Source organism: Equus asinus, chromosome X (genome assembly GCF_041296235.1).
Source record: "Equus asinus isolate D_3611 breed Donkey chromosome X, EquAss-T2T_v2, whole genome shotgun sequence".
NCBI classification, from domain to species: domain Eukaryota; kingdom Metazoa; phylum Chordata; class Mammalia; order Perissodactyla; family Equidae; genus Equus; species Equus asinus.
The window spans coordinates 104558063-104583502 of NC_091820.1; the positions used below are offsets into that span (position 1 = coordinate 104558063).

Sequence of the window (25440 nt, forward strand, 5' to 3'; positions counted from 1 at the left end):
CACAATAAGTTTGGTTAACATCCATCCCCTCGTATAGATACCAAAAAAAAAGATTTAAGAGTTCTTTTCCTTGTGATGAGAACTTTTTAGGATCTACTGTTTTAGCAACTTTCATATATACTATACAGCAGTGTTAATTACAGTCATCATGTTGTACATTTCATCCCCAGTACTTATTTATCTTAGAACTGGAAGTTTGTACTTTTTGACCACTTTCATCCAATTTCCCCATACCCTACCCCTTGCCTCTGGTAACCACAAATCTGATACCTTTTTCTATGAGCTATTTTTTTAGATTCCACATATAAATAATGTCATACAGTATTTATCTTTCTCTGTCTGACTTTTTCATTTAACATAATGCCCTCAAGGTCCATCCATGTTGTCTTTCTAATGAGAAGGAAGCAAGCTGCCTTGTACTGAGGACAATAAAAGTGGTAGAACAAATGACAATTTCAAATTGATCCAGTGCATTAGGTCTCTGAGACTGCAGAAGGATTTATTTTCCATCTTCTAAAATGGTCCTGCAACGTCTGCAAACATCACTTGGTTTTATTTAGAGACTATTTGGTACATGGAACACACGTGCACTGAAAAACAATACAGGTCATAAACAATGGAGCATAATTATCTTTCCCTCTCTGATTCCAAGGGAGGTAGCGGGAAAAGTAGCAAACAAATCAGTGAGAGCACTGGGTTCTCAGGCTTCCTTCCCTCCTCTGTGATCCACCTCTGACTCACTCTATTGCCTTCAAAGAAATCAGCTACTTTCTGAGAGTCAGAATGAAATGTGGGCAGTTTTTAATTCATAATTTCTTATGAAATCAACCAGTAGGATCGCACTGCTTCTTCAGTCCCTCATTACCTCCTCAGTAGTCACCTTGCCAGTTTCAATTTTTCTCTTCTTCTTGTCCTCCCTACCCTACCACAAGGTGGGGTGGAGGTGTGAGAAGAAAATAAGAGGGCTCAGGGTAATTGGATGCTAGATATTAAAAACTGTGGTTCTCTCCCAATAGACACCACTACTCTCCATTGTTATCTGAAGAAGGTGGGGCCTCAATGGAGTAGGACACCGTATGGATAAGTTTTGATTGTGTAATAGAATGGAGAGAGAAACTGGGAGCAGGATGCCATGTGTAAGGTCAGAAGGAACAGCACCATAGAAGCCTCTGGGTAACATAAAATAAGTATATCATAGTTAAGACTGGAAAATAAACGATGTTACTTATTCTAGGTCTCTAGTTTATCATTGCAAAATATCTTCTGATGATATCTCAGGTGGTCCTCAAAGGAAATAAGCACTAATTGGCCTCTCAGCCCCACTGAGCTGGCACTGTGGGACGATTGTCCTCCCTACATCCCGACAAGGGGTGCGGGCTGTCATGGGATGGGGATTCTCCCTGTGCTTTCTGGAGCTACTGTCTCCCCTACATAAGTGATCTCTTGCCAGTTTCAAACACAATGGAAATGCCAAGGGTTTCACCTTTTAGCTTGCCCCTGGGAAAGGGACATCAGACAGCTAGTACTTCACATTTTTTTCTAGTTTTACACTTTTCCAAGTGCTTTCACATACTTTCTCTCATCTGATCCTCACACTCACCCTGCTAAGTTATCAGGACACCAATTATTATCTCATACAGATGCAGCAACTGAGGTCTGGAGAGAGAAATTAGTTCTTGAGGGTCACACATCTAGTTAGTGGTAAAGTAGATCTGGAATCTGAGTCTTCTGACCTTTGTTTCCACTCAAATCTGTCACATACTTAGTTCACTTATTGTCTATGGCAATAATGTTCATACAGGAGCATCCCTCACAGGATTCAGTGAGATAATGCCTGGAAAGCTCAATCTCTCTTTAACATCCTGCCACACTCCACCCACCCCCGACCCGCCCAACAGAAGCTCCAAGTAGCCTGACCTTCTTATGTCCTCATTTCCAAATCCCTGCGTCTGCTCCCCACTCTCCTGCTAGCCCTTCTGAGCCTTGGTATGGGCTCGTCAATACCAACTGAACAGTCTCCTTAGGTCCTCTCTCACAGCCCAGTTGAACTGCAACTCGAGGCTTTCCTCCTCCAAGAGCCTCCCTAGAGTGACTGAAGGCATAATGACCTGGATAAAAGGGGAGGGATTGGGGGAAAATCTTTCCTTTTATTTTTTAACTGTTATTGTTCTTAGACAAGAAAATAGAGCTGGCTTATTCTCATCTGTCAGTTCTCAGCTCAGGCATCACCTCCTCAAAGAGACTTGGCCTGAGCAACCAGTTTAGAGTGGGCTTCCCCATTACTCTATCTCGCACCACCCTGTCCTGTTCTCTCATACCAGTCATCACAGATGACGAATGGATTTGTCTCTCTTTACTTATTTTTAGGCTCTCCACTAGAAGGAAAGCCTGCTGAGGTTAGGAACTTTGACTTATTCACTATTGTAGTCCTAGAGCCCAGTTGTAGAGCCTGGCGGAGGGCAGGTCTACAACAGATTTTTGTAGAAGGAATTAATCGAAGATCCCAAGGCAGATATGTAAAGGAAGGGGGCATCAGTACTATGTATCATTTTTCAAGCATATCATCTTGTTTAGTCTTCACAAAAACCTGATGAGGTAGGTTCTATTACTATTTCCTTTTTATAAATAAGGCTCACCAGAGCAAAGAAGGTTGCCCAAGGACACACAGGTAGAAACTGGTGGGCCACAATTCAAACTGGATTGGGCTGACTTTAGAACCCAAGCTCTTAACCACTAAGGTATACTGTCTCTTTGGGAAATGCACTGAGTGGGATTTCACAATAAGCAACATGCTCACTCCTGTGTGTCAAAAAGGCACCTTCAAAATGTGCAGAAACAGCCTGATCAAGGCTCTGAGATTTTTGACAAACATTCCTGTATAAACTTGGCCAGGCCTCTGTCTGCCGGGGTTTCTCTCCTGCTTGTTTCCTTCAGCGTTTTCTGCTTCAGAAGAGACCTTTGCAAGGACTTGGGTATTCAGCTGTGCAGGTCATACACTGCACAATTCCGGGAGCATCATTCACGACAGATGTGGCAGTCCTGAAGCCCGCTGAACTGCTTGTCACCTTTTCTGGGGGTCTCCAGAAATGTAAATTGAGCCCTTAAAAGAGACACAGATTGTTCTGCCTCACTGCCTGACTCAGTTGGGGAGTGGGGGAATCTTTTCCTGTGGGAGGACAGAAGCAATCAGATGGTGGTCAGAGGGATGCTTTGCCGAGCTTGCCCTGCAATTTTCAGAGATAACTGGGATTAAGCCAATCAAAGCTTTCCTTTCTGAGCCTGGGCAGAAGAGAGGGGTGCGTCTTAATCACCTGGGCATGGGAAAATCTATAAGTCTGTCCCCATTTGGAGTTGTTACTGGTCTCACGTACTTAGATTGTCATAGCATGTCTTCTAACTTCCAGCCTCATTTATCAGGAGCTTACTTTTAACCTCCAAGGCCATACTTCTAAGAGGGAGCTTATTAATATTAATAACTCAGAGTTCACATTTAGTTTCTAAACCTCAAGCTGCTTTATTTATATGTGAAATAAAATCTTATTTTTAGATTGCTTCATCACCTGAGGAGTCACTGGACTGAGTTCACTTTGACCTAGTTCCTTACACATAGCAGACTCTCAAGTCCTTATAGAATGAATGAATGAATGAATGAACTAACTTGCCATATAACCTTGGGCAAGTCTCAACCTTTGGAAGCCTGTTTCCCCTCTGTAACAAGCAGATAATAGTGCCTATTTTCACAGAGTTCTTGTGAGAATCAAAGAAGACAATATATGCAAATGTGCTTTGGAAAGTATAAAGCCCTATATTAACTATAATTATGAAATCCATCCTCTAGGCAGAATTGCTTTCAATTAGAAAATGCCCCTACCCAGCCATGGGATTTATTGATCTCCAAACACTAACCACTTGCAATGGATATAAATTTACATTTTGTATTTTTTACATGGTTGACAAACTATAGATCAGAAATTTCCCCAAGCTTCTCCCTAGCAATCAATGAGAAAGGATTGAGTACCTACTATGTGTCCCACATTTCAATAGGTACCAGGGAAACATAGAGAAAACCTAAAGCAGAACCCCTGTCTTCAGGAAGCTTCAGTCTACAAAGATAGAAAAGAGACACATTTGGAAACAGAGTAAGAGTGAGCAAACTACAGCCTGCAGGCCCAATCTGGCCTGCCTCTTGGTTTTGTGGAGCCCGGGAGCTAAGAATGGTTGTTACATTTTTAAATGGTTGAAAAAAATCAAAAGTAGAATAATATTTTTTGACACTTGAAAATTACATGAATTTCAAATTTCAGTGCCCATAAATAAAGTTTTATTGGCACACAGTCACGCCCATTTGTTTATGTATCTTCTATGGCTCCTTTCACATTATCAGAGCAGAAGTGGATAGCTGTGACAGAGATCTTGCAGTCCACAAAGCCTAAAATATTCAGCATCTGCCCCTTTACATAAAAAATTTGCCATCCCCTGCACTAGAGGACAATAAGCTTAGGTTTGGTCAGCTTTGTCAGTTGCCGTTTTCACACTTCAAAATATTCTCCCGGGAAGTCATATGCATTAAAAATTTATTAATTTGTTCATTTATTCAATAGATATTAAGTGAGGGCATACTATGTGTCAGAGAGTGTATCCTGGTTAAGGATGGAGGAACTTCAGCATGAAGTATCTTTGCATTGGTTAGATTTCCTGTAAGAAATAAAGTATTAAGAGAAAACTCTGTGGCATAACCTCCTAGCGGATCCATCGACTGATGGAAAGTTCTCTGTACCTCCAGAAAGCTTCAGGGCTAGGAGTCAGTTGAGACGATTCTAATTCCAGCAGTCCAAGCCTTCTCTAATAATTGGTGTTGATTTTCTAATGAATGAGGAGGCCTACAATACTTTCTTTTCTCTCACTATGGGAAATTCCTGATATGCCACATTTATTAAAAGCAGCTTTGAGATAAATATATTTTTCATCAAACCTTCATGATTAGCTCGTAATTTCACAGGCCCAAGTACTTCTATAAGTTCAACCACTCAGGCCAAATTGGGAAAGAGAACAGAGGAAAAAGCAAAATCCTGTCATGGAAGAAAAAAGAATAAGAAGGAAAGAAATACAATTCCCCTTCCTCCCCATTTTTACTCTTAGATTTCCTCTATTTTCTTCTTTTAAACAAAAGCAGATTTACCTTGACAGCTGAGACAATGTAATTTTGCTGTCAGATCTCAAGTAAAAGGCAGAGTAATGCAGTGGGTTGTAATCTCTGATGCTCTTTCTGGGTATTTTGACTTCTGTGTTGTAGCTAAAGCACACCTCCTGGCCCATGCTGTCTCTCACATTGAGCTGGGCTAAAACATAGGGCTCCTGTGACTGCAGGAAGAGAGGGAGCTTATTAATATTAATAACTCAGAGTTCACATTTAGTTTGTAAACCTCAAGCTGCTCAGAAATTAAAGAACATTTGTATCACTTAGCTTTCCAGTCAACTGATTCCTGGTGCCCAGAACAAGAATAATTGGAATAAGGTAGAAGCCAAGAAGAATCACACTTCCCGACAGTGACCTTTGGGTCAAGGGCATTTGACTTGTCCACAAATATCATTTGTAGCCTATGAAGAGAACATTCAGGGAGCAATCCATAGGAAGGCCAGGTCTTCCACAAAGAACAATTCTTGAGTCTCAACTCTGAAATCTTTTGAAATACAAACACAATCATTTTTATCTTCAGATTGTCCATTGATGTTATTTTATGTAGGGGCTGAAGGCACCTTTGGCTTGGGGACTGTTTGCACAGACCTGATTCTTTACAAAACTTTGATGATGGTGACATTTTCCTTCAGTGCCTCCAATCTCTTTTTCTTGTTGGTACCTCTCCCCAGTCTTCTTCAGATATATTTCCCCCATGGTATCTCTCACTTGCTTGTCCCCGTATGAAAACCTGATCTCAATAAGGGGTTGGACTCATTTGTATTGAGTTCTACTAACTACTAAGTGACCTACTAACAGCTCAAAATGTATTTGCCTTATAACTGGGGACAAGGTCTTAAGTTGAGGGATTTCTGACAGTGGGAGGATGTCTATGAATCCTCTGAGATTTTACGCTAAATTTTATGCATTTTTGCTCATATGTGCATTTTTCTTGCCCATATTGATTGGATTATCAAAGCAACCCATGATCCAAAAAAGATTAAGGGCAATCTTAAGGTAAAGAAATGAAATGCAAATAGTGAAATTTGAAACTGTAGTTCCATGGTTATAGACCCCATGAGAACTGGGACTGCATCTGCCTTCTTCACCTGTCACCTATTTTATCCCCAGCGCCAAGAACATAGTGTGGTACATAGTAGTCACTTAATAAATATTTGTTAAAGTTATTCGTTTATCCATCCAAGAGATATTTATTGTCAATTTACTAAGTGAATGGATGAAAGAGTTAAGGACATCAGCCAGCAGATGGGCAGAGGTATTCTTTGGGCATTAGGTCCTTCCTGTCATTCTCATAGTTGGTCCTGTTTCATTTTGAGTTATGCAAGATAGTCTCCATGACAACTACTGATGTTCCTGATGAACATCCAGGACAGGTGAATCTGGAATGCAGAGGAGCAGCCCAGGCATCTGTCCTGTTTGGTTGCCCTTTAGCACAGGGAAACACAGTCCACTTCCCTTCATTTGTCCTCTCCCCATTCTCACTTGCATCTTTGTCAGTCATCAAAATCATTACCAGGCAGCAGCAGGCATCAAAGGCAGCAGAGACCTGCCAAAGTATACCCTCAGCATTTTGAGGCGAAGAGCTTTCATCCCCAGCAGATACGGGCTTCAGACAGCTTGCTGACAAAACCAGGAGTGGGCATTGACGCAGAATAATGGAGGAATCCATTTCTGTGTCAGACCACCAGGGGGAGGGCCAGTGCCGGGCCAGGCAAGTTGCCAGGTCTGAAAAGTCAGCCTTTGGTGCCCCCTGCAGTGTTTGCAGAGGGAATGCTCCTCCCTCCTCCCCTAAAGCTGGACTTTGGACAGCCCATTGGCCTCTGCGGATACAATTTCAAGAGAGGCTTTTCGTATGCAAGAGCTGTCTGGGAAGGAACAGGGCTGAGAGGCCTTAAGGCAGGATGCGTAAGTTGAATGAAGAGTTCTTGTCATTCAAATGAGCTTGGTAGGGCAGAACTTTTTACCCTTTGTGGGTGTGGTGATCTCCGATGAATTGTCTGAATGCTTATTTGGGGAGGCTGGGAGTTAGGGGCAGAGCTGAGAAGAAATCAGAAGTTTGAAGTCTGGTGAGCATACTAAAGGAGAAAAAGAGAGCTACTGGGTGGATGAGTGGGGGAAATCTGAGCTCAGGGAAATGGATAAGGCACTTAGTCTCCAGAACCAAGGGAAAGACTCCTTAGAAGATCCCTCTGGTTAGAACTCAGGGGATAGTCAGGGGGCCAGCGAACCAACAGGAAGGGTGAAGCTGGGGGAGTCTGAGGTTGGGTGGGGGTGGGGTAGGGGGTGTGCATCAGGGTCTGGGGGTTGGGATGTAGGCTGGAAAAGAGGAGGTGTGGTATCATTGTAAGTTTGGGTCAGACAGACTTAACAGTGCCCTTATTAAGAGTGTACCATTGGGCAAGTCACTTTGATCTCTGTGCCTCAGTTTCTTCAACTATAAAATTGAATTGATAACAGTACATACCTCATAAGGTTGTTGTGAGGATTTAATGAGATAATATGTGTGAAAAGTATTTTGTATAGTGTCTGGCACATAAGTGCTCAATAAATGGTAGTTATTATTGATCCTAGTTAAGATGATGATAGGCGGAAAACAGTCCAGTGCCTGGCATTTAATAAAGGTTTGTTTATATGCCAGATATTCTTATTCATTGTACTGCTCTTACTGACTTCTCTAAGCCTTAGAACTGAAAAAGAGCTCAGCTTGGGCCTAGAGGTGGAGGCATGGGGCTTATCTGGGTAAGGCAGTTAGCTCGGGGTGCTGTGCTGAGCCAGGTAGACAACAGAATGAAGGCTCAGATGTGGGAAGCCACAAAAGCAGACTTCATCTCTTTTTTATTAATTTTCTAAAGGTGGGCTCTGAATTTTGTCATCCAGCTCTTAGAGACGTGACTCCTCTACGTGCTTCTCCTCGTTGCTGGGGCATATTCTCTGTTGGTGCGGGGAGGACTTCATTCTGATTTGAAGGTATTTTTGTGGAGAATCAAAGGACTGGAGGCAGAAAGGAGTGAGGCCAGCTCCTACACTCTTACTGCCTCCAATAAACATCATGCCGATTCTTGCTGGTGTGCAAGCTATTTCCCTGCCAGAAATGAGATCTGAAAGTTACTTCCACTCCTCTGTCTTGCCAAATTTGACCTTCAAGGCTCAATCCAATTTGTACTTCCTAAACCAACTTCACAACAACCCAATTAGATAGGTACTGGTTGTGGTGCAGCCAGAAAAACAGAAATCACTCTAGGTCTTTCAAACATAGGGGCCGGCCCAGTGGCTGAGTGGTTAAGTTCGCACGCTCCGCTTCAGCGGCCCAGGGTTTCGCTGGTTTGGATCCTGGGCACAGACATGGCACCTCTCATCAAGCCCTGCTGAGGCGGCATCCCACATGCCACAACTAGAAGGACCCACAATGAGAAGAATATACAACTATGTACTGGGGTGATTTGGGGAGAAAAAGCAGGAAAAAAAAAGATTGGCAACAGTTGTTAGCTCAGGTGCCAATCTTTAGGAAAAAAAATAGGAGACTTCATACATGGATTGGTACACAGATTATGGAAGAACTAAGAAGCCAAACAGGCAACAGTGAGGCAACTCAGAGATTAGCAACAACAGGAAGCCCCTCTTGTCCCTAGAGTTGGAGGGACAACAGGAAGAGGTGGCGAGTGGTGTTACAAGAGCCCAAAGACTGGGGCTATCTGGCGGCAGCTAGAGCCAAGGAGGGGAAAAGCTGCAAAAGCTGCAAAAGCTGCAAAAGCTGCAAAAGCTGAGGCCAGGGAGGGAGGGGATGCCTGGTGGTAGTTTGAGGTGAGCCCCATAGGAAATACACCTGCTGCTGGAGGTGCCACAAAAAGTGAGGTTGGGGATGAGAAAGCAATATTCTAGCTTTTCATTTTCTTCTTACCTTCTGGTTGGTCAACCCTACCTAGAAGCCAAAGGGCAAGGGACTGTGAGGAATGTAGTTTCCTTGAGACAGAGCAGAGCAGGAAATGGACAGGGAATAAGACTAAGTAGCAGATGAATAAGCCTAATTATCATCCCCATTTTACCGAGCAATCAAATAAGGCAGAAGGAAGTCAAGTCGCCCCAAACCACACTAAGTGGCAGTCCAGGTTTCAAATCCAGGCAGTCTGACTACTCCTGAGCCCATGCTCTCTGTAATCACTGCTACTATATACTCACGATAATAGCACTATTGTTACTTTACTCATGTCAGACTTTTCCCTCTAAACTAGACTTTAAGCTCCCTTTTAAAGGCATCAACTGTATCTTTCCCTTTATATCATTTATAGCACCTAGCCCTTATGTATTTTTCAGAACCTACCAGAAAATGTAGGTTGTAGATTGAAATGAGATTTTCAGCAGGGTTTCACAGGTTCCACATTACCCAAGGTGGTGGGGGGGCGGGGGGCAATGTCCTCTGTGGTTCTGAATCTTTGCTTTCTTGTTAGAGAAATGTAGCAATCCCTCATCAGAGTCCAGACAATGATGTGGCAACAGGGAAAAGCACAAGCTTCAATGAGGACAATCAATATCTAGATTGCTTGAGCGTATCTCAAAGGGAAGAGACAGTTATTAAAATTTGAAATGGCTCTGTTCCAATGTCATAAAATTTCTATAGCTTGATTTGAGCAACTCCTTCACTTGGAATAGGGCTATGCTATCCCATAGACTTACAGCTTCCATGTTTTGGACTGTTCTGTGGGACTGAAAGCTGACAGGGTTTGTTTTGTTCTGTTTTCTTAAGAAACAGTTCTTGGGAGCTAAGAGACAGACATAGGTAGGTTGGAATAAGCGTCAGTGACTCCTATCCTAATGAAATCTTTAGTCACTGGAACAGGTAGGACAAGGAGATTGGATAGTTCAGAGTTGTGATATAACTGGAGAAGGAAAGAAGGTGTGCTGGGGACCTTGTAATGAAGTGCATTTCGGGTGCTTCTTGGCCTCAAGGTAAGCATCTATGTGATAGGTTAGTGGTTCTGTGTTTGGGTCTTGGGGTTACACTACTTCAATTGAAATCCAGTCTCTACCACTCTCTAGCACATGACCTTATCAGTATACCGGGAATAATACAGTATTATAATATAGTGGATTATCCTGATTTTTCTCCTACCTCTCTGGTTGTTCTTTCTTAGTCTGTTTGGGAGATCTATCCTTTCTTTCCTAGAGCACTAAAGTGCTCTAGGCCTCATTTTTGGACCTCTTCTGTTTTTCTACCAACACTCACTCCCTTAGTGATCTTACCAAGTCCTACAGCTTTAAATACTATGCACATGCTGATGACTCCCAGATCTCTATCTCCAGCCTGGACCTCTCCTCTAGACCTGTAGACCGCTGCCTACCCAACATCTCCACTCAGATGTCTAACAGGCATTTGCAACTCCAGTGCCTAAAACTCAACTCTGGATCTCTGCCCCCTCCCAAGCCTGCTCCTTTCCCACTCTTCCCCAACTCAGTAAGGGATAACTCTACTCTTCCAGTTACTCAGGCCCAAAATCTTGGTGTCATCCTTAACTTCTCTCTTTTGCTCACACCCCACATCTGATCCATCAGCAAACTGGATCTATTTTTGAAATATATCTAGAATCCAACACTTCTCATTGAGTCCATCATGAACACCCTGGTCTAAGCCACCATCAGCTCTTGTTTTGGTTAATGCGAAGGTCTTATAATTGGTCTCTCTGTCTTTGCTGCTGCGTCACTTCTGTCTTTTCTCAACCAGCCACAGCAATCTTATGAAAATGAAAGTTAGATCATGTATCTCCTATGCTCAAAACCCTCCCACGGCTCCCCATTTCACTCACAGTAGAAGCCAAAGTCTTTACAAAGGTCTCTTAGGCCCTGCACGATCTGTTCTTCACGCCTATTAACTCTCTGACCTCATCTCCTACTTCTCTCTGCTTTGTGTACTCCACTTCAGTCACACTGGCCTTCTTTGCAAAGCTGAAATCAAGGTGTCAACGTGGCTGAGCTCTAGAGGCTCTGGAGAAGAATCTGCTTCCAAGTTCACATACATTGTTGGCAGAATTAATTTCCTTGTGGTTATAGGACTGAGGTCCCCATTTTCTTACAGGATGTCAGCTGGGGGCCACTCTCATCTCCTAGAGACCATCTGCATTTCTTATCACATGGTTTCCTCCATCTTCAAGCCAGCAATGGCACATCAAATCCTCCCTGTGTTTCGAATCTCTGACATCTTTTTCTGCCACCAGCTGAAAAATACTCGTCTTTTAAAGGACTCATGTGATTAGATTAGGCACACCTGGATAATCTCTCCGATTAGTAAACTTAATTACATGTGCAAAATCCCTATTGCCATGTAAAGCAACATATGTGCAAGTGTGTTATCTCATCATATTCACAGTCCTGACAATTAGGGTGGGAAATCTTGGGGAAGCGTTTTAGGATTCTGCCTACCACAATGATATTCAAGAAACTGACCAATCAGAATGTATGCCACCAATAGCACTGGAGCAGGGGCATGAAAAATACCTGCAGTTCCAGGTGTTACCCTTTACTTGCTGGATTGTGAGGTGGTGGTGGGGGGGGGGAGTGTCCCAGAGGGAACAGCTGGAGTGACAGCTATTTAATAACTGGTATGGAAATATTTCAAAATTTTGACAACTGTGTGCTCTATCAGTACATAGCAGTTGTTATCTGCCTGGTTAGAGGGTTACAAATCATGGTGTAGTGTGTGAAGCACTGCTTTCTTCTCTATGCTCTGAGAGTCTGAGGTTGGTCTCAGATGACTGGGGGAGGGCAGGGTGACCACCTGCCCTCCTTGGCTCTTTGATGATGTACAGCAGCCCCTTCCAGCCTTGCCTGCTGTCTTTGCAGTGCTGGGTCTGTTCTGATGAATGTCTTCATTTGCATGGCTGTCTTCTGCAGTGGGAGAGCCCATGTATCATCTGAGCCTCCAAATGCTGCCACCCTAAGGGAGACAACTAATCCTATGTATTTGGGTTCTTCTGAAGCCGTCCAGCAGATGTGGCTCAGTGAGGCAAGTGCTATTTACTTACTCTCAGTGTTAGAGTGAATGCTCCACAGCAACCAAAGAAACCGAGGGTTCTTATTAACTTGCTGAATGAGGCTATATCACGGATCATCATGAGCCTCATGTTTTAGAAGGACCAACCTCAGGCAACAGAGATGCCCCGTGTGGGTGAGTTGGGGGTAGGAATAGGGCCTAAGGTCAATGAACTTTGTGGGACTGATCTCTCTCTTCCACCTAATATTTTTATATGGGTGAGTTGGATTAAAATGGCATCAGGGGCAGTTTCACTTGATGGAACTGGGAGCATACACATCAGGAACATCAGTGACAAGGTGGGTTTGTTGAAAGAAGTGTCACAGAGGGAAATAAGCAGCTTGAGGGAGATATAAATGTTTGCTAATTGCAAACAACAATAATAATATACAATATGGCTGGCTTCACCTGCTGATGCTCGCTGCGAGCACAGAGCGCAGGCTTGGAGTGATTCCCTACTTCCCCGTATCTTGAGGCTGACTCTACGCACTATTGCAGTGGAGCCTTCTCTGGTGTAGAAATACAAATTGCCATAGAGCCATATATCCACTCCACCAAGAGCTCTGCAGCCTGCACAGAACACTGAGAAACGGCTCAACTGTTCAAGCGATTGCTATTACCTGGTGTTCTTGAGCCCTGTCCTAGAATGTACACTGGACAGGGTCACAGTGAAGCAAGTCAACAACTGAGCCTCTACTTAGATTGCGTCAGCCTATGATACCTTTTGAAGTAGGAGAGATTTATCTTCAGTGGCTTCCCTTCCTGTAACCTTTCCCCCATATCAGTCAAACCTATTTGCTGGGCTTTACCACTTAAACAGATGCAGATATTTTTGCAATCAGGGTGTCCCATATCAGGATCCCACCGGATTCAGTTCCAAATGATAAAGACACATTACCAGAGGATCCCAAGGCATCAGGTAGTATTCAAGACCCCATTCAGGCCGTCTCCATACAACCTACCCTCTCCCCAAGCCAAGGTGTTTTCTTCAAGTGCAGCAATAGGTGGCATTAAAACACAACTTACTACCAGCAGGTGGTGACAAGAGAGCTGGAGTTGATGATTGCCACCCTTCCTAGCAAAATGTCACTGAGCTCTGTGGGAGACACTACAGCCCTGCATTAGGTGACAAGAAAATCTCTCCCTTTTCAACTGCCCTTAGGAGCATTCAGTTGCAAGACACCCAAGGAGAAAATGACAAATGCCTCAGCATGAATACTGCCATCATTGACAGGAGTAGGGGGTTAGGATGCCAGACATAGGGGCAGAAAAATAACCCCCTGAGATTCTATGCCTATCTCCCTTATAGAGACAGACTAAGAGTGAGCACAGATTATTTCAGAGTTCTTAGTCTAGTTGGGTTTGAACTATCTGGTTTGGGGAAAGAATGAAATTGAACTATATTACATTTCCAAAGCAACAGATGAATAGAATTTCAGAGCTAGAAAGGACATTGCAAGGCTATCCTGTTCATCTGTAGACACCCAGACTCACAGGATACTAGAGCTGGCAGGGATATTAAAAACCATCGAGTCAGATATACAAATGGCCAACAGGTACACGAAAAGGTGCTCAGCATCACTAATCATCAGGGAAATGCAAATCAAAACTACAATGAGATATCATATTACATCTGTTAGGATGGCTATCATCAAAAAGACACGAGAGAACAAGTGTTGGTGAGGATGTGGAGAAAAGGGAACGCTTGCACACTGTTGGTGGGATTGTAAATTGGTGCAGCCGCTATGGAAAACAGTTTGGAGGTTCCTTCAAAAATTAAAAATAGAACTATCATATGATCCAGCAATTCCACTTCTGGGTACATATCCAAAGGAAATGAAATCACTATCTTGAAGAGATACCCCATGTTCATTGCAGAATTATTCACAATAGCCAAGACATGGAAACAATGTAAGTGTCCATCAATGGATGAAAGGATAAAGAAAATATGATATATATATGTACACAATGGAATATTATTCAGCCATGAGAAAGAAGGAAATCCTGCCATTTGTTTCAACAGGGATGAAACGGGAGGGAATTATGCTAAGTGAAATAAGTCAGACAGAGAAAGACAAATACTGTATGATCTCAGTTACATGTGCAACCTAAAAAAGCCAAACTCAGGGGCCGGCCTGGTGGTACAGCGGTCAAGTTTGCATGTTCTGCTTCTTGGCGGCCCGGGGTTCGCCGGTTCGGATCCCGGGTGTGGACATGGCACCGCTTGGGAAGCCACACTGTGGTAGGCATCCCACATATAAAGTAGAGGAAGATGGGCATGGATGTTAGCTCAGGACCAGTCTTCCTCAGCAAAAAGAGGAGGACTGGCAGTAGTTAGCTCAGGGCTAATCTTCCTAAAAGAAAAAAAAAGCCAAACTCACAGAAACAGAGAGTAGAATAGTGGTTACCAGGGGCCTAGGGCTGAGGGAAATGGGGAGATGTTGGTCAAAGGGTATAAACTTCCAGTTAGAAGATGAATAAGTTCTGGGGAACTAATGTACAACATGGTGACTATAGCTAACAAGACTGTATCGTATACTTGAAAGTTACTAAGAGAGCATATCTTAAGTGTTCTCACCACAAGAAAAAGTAATTTACGTGAGGTGATGGATGTCTTAACTAACCTTGTTATGGTAATCATTTTGCAATATATTTGTGTATCAAATGATCACATTGTACGCTTTAAACTTACACAATGTTATATGTCAATTACAGCTCAATAAAACTAAAAAAACACCATCCATTTCAACCCCCTAATTCTTTGGATGAAGAAACTGAGGTCCAAAAATGGAAAGTAAGTTACCCCAGGTCACACAGTTATAAATGACAGAACTAGGACTAGAGTCCCTGGTCTTCTAGCTCCTAATACATTTTTTCACTATACTCCCCTCCCTTATTCCCCACCTAAATACCTAAGATCTAAACCATCCTAGTCGATAATTTTATATTCTGATTTTTTAAACTCTCCAGTGAGAGAAATTCTACAAACCCACCTAGAGGAATATACTTCATTGCCATTTATGGCTAGGATGACCCCAAAGTCTCCCACTACAACATAAACCCATTCCTTTTTGGTTTGTCCTTAGTGGACATGGATCACAGATATTCACTACCACCAATAATATTTATAAAATATGGACAATATCTGTGTACATATGTATTTATATACACACACATATACATACGTATGTAACCAATAATTTAAGCTTCTTTTCTATAGGTTAACTGACTCCTCAGTGGCAAAACAAATCTGAGAAATAGCATCTATGAAAGAAGAAAGGACTCAGGTCTTTTCTTTCTATGCCTTCTCTGCTATAGCAAAAACTTTCAGCAACAGATGGACCCACGGGGATGATCTAGTTACTTGATATGGGCTAAATGTCCAAGTTCACTGGTACTCAACTAAACAGGACCTCAGATAGTCAGAACTCCTTTGTTGATACTCCATTTCTATAAATGATAGGCAGATCATAAGAAAATAAGCTAAAGTTAGATATTTACATCGGCATCAAAAACCAGGGCAGAGTTTGGACAGATCCCATGTCCTAATACTTTTGCCATTTCTTGTTTAGAGTAATAAACACTGCTGATCCAAATGGTAACATGATGGTCTAAAAAGATTCAGTGATGGACTCTACTTAAGAGTGTCTCACAGTGGATTGCAGTTACTCATATATTCTTGATCAAAAAATAGCTACTCTCTGTCTGAGAAGGTTGTCCTTGGCAATGAAATGTTCAATTTGGGGAGGGAGATGTTTGGAGTGAAGAGAGATAAGGCCCTCCTGCCTGGAGAACCGGAACAGCTCAATCAAACCTGGAGATTAGTGAGATGACAAGTTGTAGCCAAACTGTGCTCATACTTCCTGAGCTCTCCTTACTAAGGCAAGAAAATGGATTCAGAGATTTAAAAATATTTTTAACAGGTAACCAGAAAGTCTTACTAACTAGAACTTCTTCTTCTAGGTTACTGAGATTCAAAGCACTAAGAGTCCAAACTGAGTTGCCTTGGAAAGAAAAAATTCAATCTAACAACTGGGAAAGCTAGTGTAAAATAATTGAGGCATACAGGCTGTTTCATTGAGCTTCCAATGGGCACCATGTCAACACAACCATTTCTGAAACCAAGGTCACTACCCTTGTAAAGCAAAGCTACTCACAGCAATAAGCTGGTAGGAGTTGTTCATCATGGCGATCAGCATGTTCAGCAGCACTACCAGGGAGATGACGTTGTACGTCCCAAACATGGTAGCTCCCACAAACTCTGTGAACTCGTGTCTCGCTTTCACATTGGTGACATAGAGATTTAAAAGGCCAAATACAGACCAGAAGAGTGACTGAAGGGTTTCAAAGAGCCTGAAAGAGATCAAAGAGCAGATTAGTTAATTCTCTAGGAAGAGTAAGAAAAGAAAGCAAAAACGTGAAGTGATGTGCTTTACGAGGGGGCTGCCAGATTGGCACCTCAACGGGTAGACTGAGGATCTCACACATTTTGGTCTCTTCTCCAACACAAACCAGCCAGGTCAGTTTGTTTCTGCGTCTTATGCTGTGTCTTTCCACGTGGAATACCATTTCCCTCTTCTCAGTCTACACAGAGCCTAAATTTTTCAAAAACGTATTTCAAGGGCTACTTCCGCTACCAAACTTTCTCCTTCTTCTTCAGACCACCTTTCTAATTACATAGAGGCAGGAAATGCAGTGGTTAAGAATATGGTGCTTGGGTTAAATTTCTCTGGATTAAAATCTCAGCTCTGACACTTGCTGAGTAAACATTTCTGATACTTCTTTTGTGGTTCCCACAGGGCCCAGAATGGTGCTCAGCTCAGTGGAGGAAGCTTAAGGTTTCTTGAATTAACACTTTATATGGATATTTTTTTTTAAAAGATTGGCACCTGAGCTAACAACTGTTGCCAATCTTTTTTTTCCTGCTTTTTCTCCCCAACCACCCCCCCCCCAAGTACATAGTTGCATATTTTAGTTGTAGGTCCTTCTAGTTGTGGCATGTGGGACACTGCCTCAACGTGGCCTGATGAGTTATGCCATGTCCATGCCCAGGATCCGAACTTGCGAAACCTTGGGCCACTGCAGTGGGGAGCGCGAACTTAACCACTGGGCCACGGCGCTGGCCCCCTGAATAATTTTTAATGTTACATGAACTAACCATTATTGAGAACTTACTATATAAGCATACTAGGCACTTTTACACACATTGTCATTATGATCCTTCTAAAAACTTTATCGTTACTGCTGAGGAAACAGAGCTTAAGAGACTGAGTGACTTACCCAAGGTCATCCTGCCACAAGAGCTAAGCCAGAATTCAAATCCAGGTCTGTCTGACCTCCTCAAATCACTGCATTATTCTATATTAGATGGCTTCACAAATTACTGTTTCCTCTCATAGTCTCCTCATCCAAATGTGTAACTTTGCAATGATTTTTTTGGTGTCTAGGGTTTCCTTTGTCTTATATTCAGAAATCTGTGCATACAGCAATAAAATGCTGCTAGCTTATGGGTGGCACAAATCAACCATTTCCCAAACACACAGAAGAGGTGCAGAACATAAGAAATGCTACTTTAAGAATATATGTACTTTTCCAATTGCTCAAAATGTGCTGTTTTCAGAGTCCAGTGTATTTTGAGAGGTTTAGGGGTTTGTTCTTGGGTTCATTTTGGGGGTGTGTGGGAAATGTTTTAAAGATTCCTTCTGTCTGGGAGTGGTCGTCCTCAGGATCTTTGTATGGCTGTCTCCTTATCATCAATGAAGTCTCAGCTCAAATGTCACTTTCTCAGAGAGGTTTTCCTTGGTCACTCTACCAAAAGCAGCTCTGCCAATTATTCTCTATCCCATTGTTTTGTTTAATTTTCTTTGTAGCACTAAACACTCCCTAAAATTATATTATTAAATAATATTTTGTTTAAATGTTTATTTTCTGCCTGTCCCTGTTAGAATGTAAGTTCTATGAGGGCAGAGACATACAGCTTCTATGTACCTGGCACAAAATAGGCACTCAATGATATTTGTTGAATAAATGAATGAATACATGTTAACTATTACTATTACTGTTATCAATGGATTAAAGTCTGGAAGATTCCGGTCCCATTGACAATTGCACAGTCAGTAGGCTGCACAATGCGATCAGTTCATGTTTTTTTCTCTTTGAGGAAGATTAGCCCTGAGCCAACTGCTGCCAATCCTCCTCTTTTTGCTGAGGAAGACTGACCCTGAGCTAACATCCATGCCCATCTTCCTCTACTTTATATATGGGATGCCTACCACAGCATGGCTTTTGCCAAGTGGTGCCATGTGTGCACCCGGAATTCGCGCCAGTGAACCCTGGGCCGCAGAGAAGCGGAACGTGCAAACTTAACTGCTGTGCCACTGGGCCAACCCCAGGGTTAGTTCATTTTGATGAAGGCTGTGGTCTGCGCTGGCCTGACTCTCAGGGGCCTTCTTACAGGGCTGCCTGGGCAAAATGCACATGGCTCTTTTCAATCTGTTGAACGGCTCTTCTCTGATCATCATAGGTAATGTCTTATGATCTTTTCCGCATCACATTGCTTGCGAGCTAGCCTAGAAGGAAGTTTGATTTTTGTTTGATGAAAGTAAGTGCCAGTTTGTGAAGAATTTGAGAATCTACAGTAAGATGAGAGTCTGGAGTTCAGGGGCCAGGGCACAAGAACCAGAACATGGCAAGTCAGACTTATCACAGGATCTGAATTTCCAGGAGACTCTGCAAGTCAGGGCCAGGCAATACAATGCATCACAGAGCCAGGCAGAGGATCAAAAAATGGAAAAAATTATGGAGTTCAGGAGTCTGGTCTGATGAGAAGGGCAGAGCCAGGACCTGGTAGTGTCCATTAGAAGTTAGGGCAGGCAGGAGTCCAGCAATGGCACAAGCAGCTAGTCCAGCAGCTGGATAACAAAAGCAGGAGCAGATGCGATTCAACAAAACAGAAGCAGCTGCAGCAAATAGAAATGACATTCTGAAGAACCAGAGTCCCTGGAAGTTGAATGACCTTGAATACAGAAAACATTCAATAAGTGTTTATTGATTGCACGACAGGCAACAAGGCCACAATCCAGGGCAAGTATGTCATCAACATGTTGTTAGGGTCTTACTTAATTGGTTGCTTCTCCAGAATGGTTACATTCTTCATCCCCACCTCCATAATAGTTAAAATTGCGATGGTTAATGCTTGAGGTAGAGTTTATTACTAGCTGTTCCAATGACCGATACAAAGATGCCTAAAGTGAAAGTCCAGGCATTTAAAAATCTGCCCTCAACTGCAGTGATATTCTAGTCAGGGAGACCCTAGAGACATAATTGTACAAGAGAGGAAAAAAGGAGAAAAGATCATTCCTCAGTTTGGGTGGTTAGTAGTGAGAATGCCTTCATTGTGGTGCACAAAATGTTACACTGTGGTCTGGCCACTAGGAGAAGCTGGCTTGTTGAAAGGCATGGCCAGGTAAAATGGGCAACTGGCAAGTGGGCTGGATAAAAGCAATTTGGTGAGACTTCTATGGGAAACTCTGTGGCCTCTAGATTCAATTGAATTCACAGAGAAAGAGCCACTACCTAGGAGGGCCATTAGTTGGTGGCCAGGTCCATAATAAAATCATCACAGGAATGCAAAGACTTGTTGATCAAACCCCAGAATCCTAATACCAAAAAATATCTTTTTGATTTGAAAGGAAATGATTTTAGAGAAAACCATCAGTCCATTTTTATTTAGCAGAGAGTAAACAAACATATGGAACATGCTAGCTCAAGAAGGGACACAAAGTAAAGATACAAAGATTCAAGAGGACTTGATATTAAATGTATGGAAGCCAAATCTGTGACAGATGGTTAAGGGGGAATTTGTGCATGTTGGGAGCCATCCATAAATAGTTCACAAAACAAAGAGGGACACAGCAGAATAGAGATAGGAACTGCAGTCCTCTGAACACTTGCTGAATGCCTCATCTGTGAGATGAGGAGTTAATCTTTCAAAAGGTAGAAGGAGTATGGAGAGGATTTACCCCTCTGGACTTAACGCAGACCACTGAAGAAGTATGGGAGGGCGTACTGGGAGAGAAAGTCTCCTTGGGAGAAAGCAGTGACCTCACCCTTATATCACAAGTTGTGCTGTGATAACCCAAATGGAGCAAAGGCACAGTTATCACTTGGGCCTCATCCCTACCCATTCTGCAGTACCTGGATCTGCAATTTCTCATTTCACCATGTCTTTGGCAAGCTTCTAAGTCTGGATGGAATGCTCCTACCCTGCTCCCAACCTCTAGCCTCCACTTCCATCCTGTCTCCTTCTCTGCCCAACTCCTGTTTGACCTGCCAGGCTCAGCTGAAGCCCCACCTCCTCTAGAAGGCTGTCCTGAGTCCTTTCCTACGAGGTGGGGTTAGATGCTCCTCTTTCGTCCTCCCATAGCATCTTAGCCTTATTCCATAAAGGCACATATCACACTATAGAGGCAGTAGAGGGAAATGGCTAAGAGCAAACTTTAGACTCCTCCACTTATTAACTATTTGACTATGGGAAAGTTACATGACCTCTTTCAACTTTTTTCCTCATCTCTAAAATGGATATTGATAGGATAAATACTAATTGCTAACATTTATTGTTCTCTTACTCCATCCCAAGTGTTTTGCATGTATTGTAATATTTGATTCTCAGAATAAGCCCATGAATTAGCTACTATTATTCTTCTGTTTTTTCAGAGAAGAAAATAAGGCACAGAGTGGTCACACAGGCAAGAAATAGCAGAGGTAGGATATGCACCCAGCTTTTCTGACTCTGAAGCCTTCACACTTAACCACCTTACTCTATCACATAAGATACTGCATGTAATGCACTCAGCGTTGTGCTCAGCATACAGTAAGCATTAAAAATGGCAGCTATTATAATTGTTTACTTGTGTTCTCCATTAGACTATGAACTTCTTGAAGACAAGGATGCCATCTTACTCAGTATCGTCATTGCCTGGCACATATTAGTTGCTGAATAAATGTTTGTTGAATAAATCTAGAAAAGATAACAGGAGAAGAATATAACTAAGGAAAGTACAAATGAGTGGCAATTTCCTGTGATGACTGTAGCAGGAAGGCTATGAACTGAAATTAGGGGGGAAAGCTGGAGACAATAAGGACCTTTAAAACCTAGTCAGAACAAAAAGAAGGGCCTTTAACGGGGACTGAGTTTGTATTCATGTAAATAAGATGGGAAACTATGGGCTGAATGTTGGGTAGAGAAGTCACCACTGATTAAGTCAGAATAGTCACAAATGAATGGTAATGGTCTACAAGGAAGTCCCAAGTGACTGGCTAGGTCATGGCTCTGTCCTATTTAGCTTTACCTGTATTCATGATTATTGCAACTTTGCACAACAAATTTTACATACCTTTACAAAACCAGTCTTACACTTGCATCCCTGGATAAAAGCACAGACTGGAGCTTGTATGCCTGGATTGAAATCCTGCCTCTGCCCTTACCGTCTATGTGACTAGGGGCAGCCTACTTAACTGCTTTGTACCCTAATTTCTCCATCTGTAAAATGGGTAATAGTAACAGTGCCTACCTTATGGCATGGCTGTGAGGATTAAATGCGTTAATTTATGTAAAGCTCATTTTGTAATAACGCCTGGACTTAGCGCTCAGCAAATATTATTTTTATGACTATTATTAACCTTCCACCTAAATACAACCTTGTCGTTGTGTTCCGTTTCTTGATTGTCTTTACAGACTGTCATCCTTTTGCATATCTATTTGCACATAGTTGCAATCATAGTGTACATAATTTCTGTGTTTTTAAAAATTACATATTTTGCATATATACAGAGTCCTCATAAGTATCGGTTTAACAGCTGCCCAATGTTCCACCCAGTAATTACCAAGCCTGTCTGACAGTTTTATCAATGCTCTGGATGAGAATAGATGGCAAGCTTCTTAGATCTTCAGATGACACAAGACTGGGAGAGATAGCTAATAGATTGGATGACAGGATCAAGATTCAGAAAGATTTCAACAGTCTGAGCAATGAGCTGGAACTAACAAGATGAAGTTTAATAGGGATCAACATAGAGCTTTACTCTCAGGGTAAGTGGCCAAGTACAGGATGAGGGAGGTAGGAGAAAGGCCAAGGGTTTTTGCTGACAGCAATTTCAAAGTGGATCAGCAGAGTGACAGAGCTGGCCAGATACTTCAGCTATACAAGAAGGGCAGCAGCAGAAGTAAATCTTCTAGAATTAAAGACAGGATTGCTACTGGACTTCATCCTTCACTCACTTAATTGTTAAATGGGCATGTTAAACACCTTTATGCCCTAGGCCCTCTATGGTAGGTGCAAGGCTTACTAAGGTGGGGGTCTCAGTCTGGTGGGTGAAAGAGACAACAGATGACTAAAATACAACAGGTTATCTATTATGATGGAGATGTGCCTAGAATGTTACAGGAAACACAGAAGGAGCCTGTAACTGAGAGTGGGTTTGGAGTGGGTAAGAAAAGTCTTAAAAAAGCAGGAAATGCTTTGGCAGAGGCTTGAAGGATGGGTAAGAATTTTCCAGGCCAGCCAGGTGGGGATGGGCATTCTAGGTAGAGGAAATGGCGTGTGATACGCAAAGGCCTTTAGGGCCGAGATGTTCTCCTGTAGTTGGGGAAGAGCAAGATGTTGACTACGGAGGAAAGGAGTGAGAGGCTAGAGAGGTGGGGTCCAGATTACCAAACCCTGTGTGCTATGGAAAAGGGGTGGGTTTTACACTGGAGAAGATTCAGATACCTGGTGGGCATGAAGCCAGGGATGACAGAACGAGGCTGGTATTTAGAAAGAAACTTCTGTGTGGCAGGTGGGAAATTGTTTGGAGGAAAGATAAGACAGGAGGAAAGAAGACCAGTTAAGCATAAAACAGTTATTGGAAGAGATGATTTAGGCTTGAACCAAGACAGTGTGGGGTGTATATGTGTGTGTGTGTGTGTGTGTGTGTGTTTGTGTATAGAGAAAATGGATTCAAGAAATATTTAGGAAGTAAGACTGACAGGATTGAGTGAGAGACTGGATGTGTTACATGAGGGAAAGAGTGAGCGTCTCAGATGACTCCTAGGATTCTGGCAGGTGTTATTTAATAAGATGAGGAATTAAAGGGGAAAAACTTTTTGGGTGGAGATATGGAGATAAGAAATTTAGTTGTAGGCATTGTGTCTGAGAGGCTTGTGGTGCAGCCAGGTGTATTCAGGAGGCATCTGCAGTTGAGGGCCAGGACCTCAGAAGGAGATGCAGGACTGCAAGTTAGCTTCTTGCCACTTCCATCTTTTTCTTTCACGAGTCCCGTGCTCTCAGAATGATGTTTTTCCAATTGCTTCCCTCTATAGCAGATGTAGGCAAGGTACTCCCAGTATGGAATACTGAACTCCAACCAAGAGTACTGTCATGTGGTTGTCAACAAGGACAATGAGGTCCCCTTGAATTGTGTGCTCAGGGGGAAATATATATACATATATATATTTGTACATATGTATACATATGTACAAATATAAATACATTGTTATAAATTAAATACATATGTATATATATTTAAGCTGAAGAATAGAAATGGCATCTCTGGAAAGTCAGAAGGAAAAGGATGACAATAAGCTGATGCCGTAATTTATGTCAGGTAAATAAATGAGCTCACTTTCTCCTTGTCTAAAAGCTGAGTCTTTCTGACGCTCTGAGTAGCATATATTTTAGCAGACATTATAAATGCCAGAGATGAGGCATTTAAAAGAAAGCATAAATCTGAGTCAGACCTCTATGAAGAAAAAAATAATTAGCAGTAGAAAAGTTGTGGTAAAATTACTGCTGATTTGGCCCCAGCACTATGATGCTTCTTCATACCTGACACCCCAAGATAGAATTTCGTGGATGACAGATGCCCATTCTTGTCAATTGTCCCTGCTGGGCAAATGATGGAAGCAAAATGTCAGTTGGCAACAGGGTGTTTATAATCACTACAAACTTGCAAGGAAGCATTTCATAAACTTCCTTAGCAGAGTTCACATGAAAGGGTAATTGGCAGGGACCTGGCCTCCTGGAAAGCACCTTGCATTCAGGTGTTCAACTCTGTCAAAGGCTTTGATGGGAACAAATGCAGTCTCCTGGTGCTCAAGCCACTACAAAATTGCTCTTTATATTGAAAACAGATTGATGTGAGTTCTGAGTCTAGAGTAACGCAGGAGAGGAAGCAGTTCCTAGTCAAGAGGCACTAGCAAGGTGACCAGTTGCCATTATACACTCCTGATTGTATAGTACTCTCTCTTTGTCAACCCATTTTGGCCTCTTTTCCCTTTCAGCTGAGTCTGGTTCTCCCATCCAAGATTTGGCCCTGAGTTCTGGGAAGAGAGGCAAGGCTTGTGGCCTAGTGGAGGGGGTGGGTGCTGCAAAATGGGCAAGGGAGTGAGCCAACATTTTTCAAACTCTGTTCTTTTTTTTTTTTTTTTGAGGAAGATTAGCCCTGAGCTAACATCTGCTGCCAATCCTCCTCTTTTTGCTGAGGAAGACTGGCCCTGAGCTAACGCCCATGCCCATCTTCCTCTACTTTATATGTGGGACGCCTGCCACAGCATGGCTTGCCAAGCGGTGCCATGTCTGTACCTTGGATCCGAACTGGCGAACCCCAGGCCGCCGAAGCGGAATGTGCACACTTAACCGCTCCGCCACCGGGCCAGCCCCTGAAACTCTGTTCATTAAAATATCATCCTGGCCAATACATTTGGGAAAACCTCTCCCTACACTGGAGATTCACAATGGAATGTCTCTGAGAAGTCCTGCATTGAAGAAACCTTTTTAATTTTGTCTTAGCATTTCCCAAACTCATTCCATCATAGATCTTGTTTTCATATCTATTAATATCTCTGTGAACTGTGGTTATCTGTAAGCCACTTTAGGAAATGCTGCTAAAGGCAAATAATAGGGGTAGGCTACATAGCATTGTTTTTTTTCCCCTCTCTATTGGTGCAACTTGAGGTCAAATAGAAAACTCTTTTTTTTCCTGGCCTTTGTTATTGAACACATTTCTAGAATGTCTGAGTCTGCTGAACTGCCTTAGTTTATAGAGTTAAACAGAAAAATTCTATCTTGGTTTAATGACTAAGAATCTCTCAGAACCTTGGGGTCATTGCTGTGGATACTAGTGATGAGCGGCACTCTCTAGAACTGGGGACAGAGACGGACAAGGTCGAGTATACTGAGTCCAC

The 25440-nt window shown here is 42.6% G+C and overlaps 1 protein-coding gene across 1 annotated transcript in view; it reads right to left on the reverse strand.

Annotated features, from left to right (window-relative positions):
- TRPC5 (transient receptor potential cation channel subfamily C member 5) overlaps window positions 1-25440 on the reverse strand; it is a 271349-nt gene that overhangs the window by 26724 nt on the left and 219185 nt on the right. Inside the window, exon 8 of the mRNA XM_070503016.1 lies at window positions 16376-16571. Coding sequence (XP_070359117.1) covers window positions 16376-16571 — 196 coding nt within the window. The remainder of the gene's footprint in view (window positions 1-16375; window positions 16572-25440) is intronic.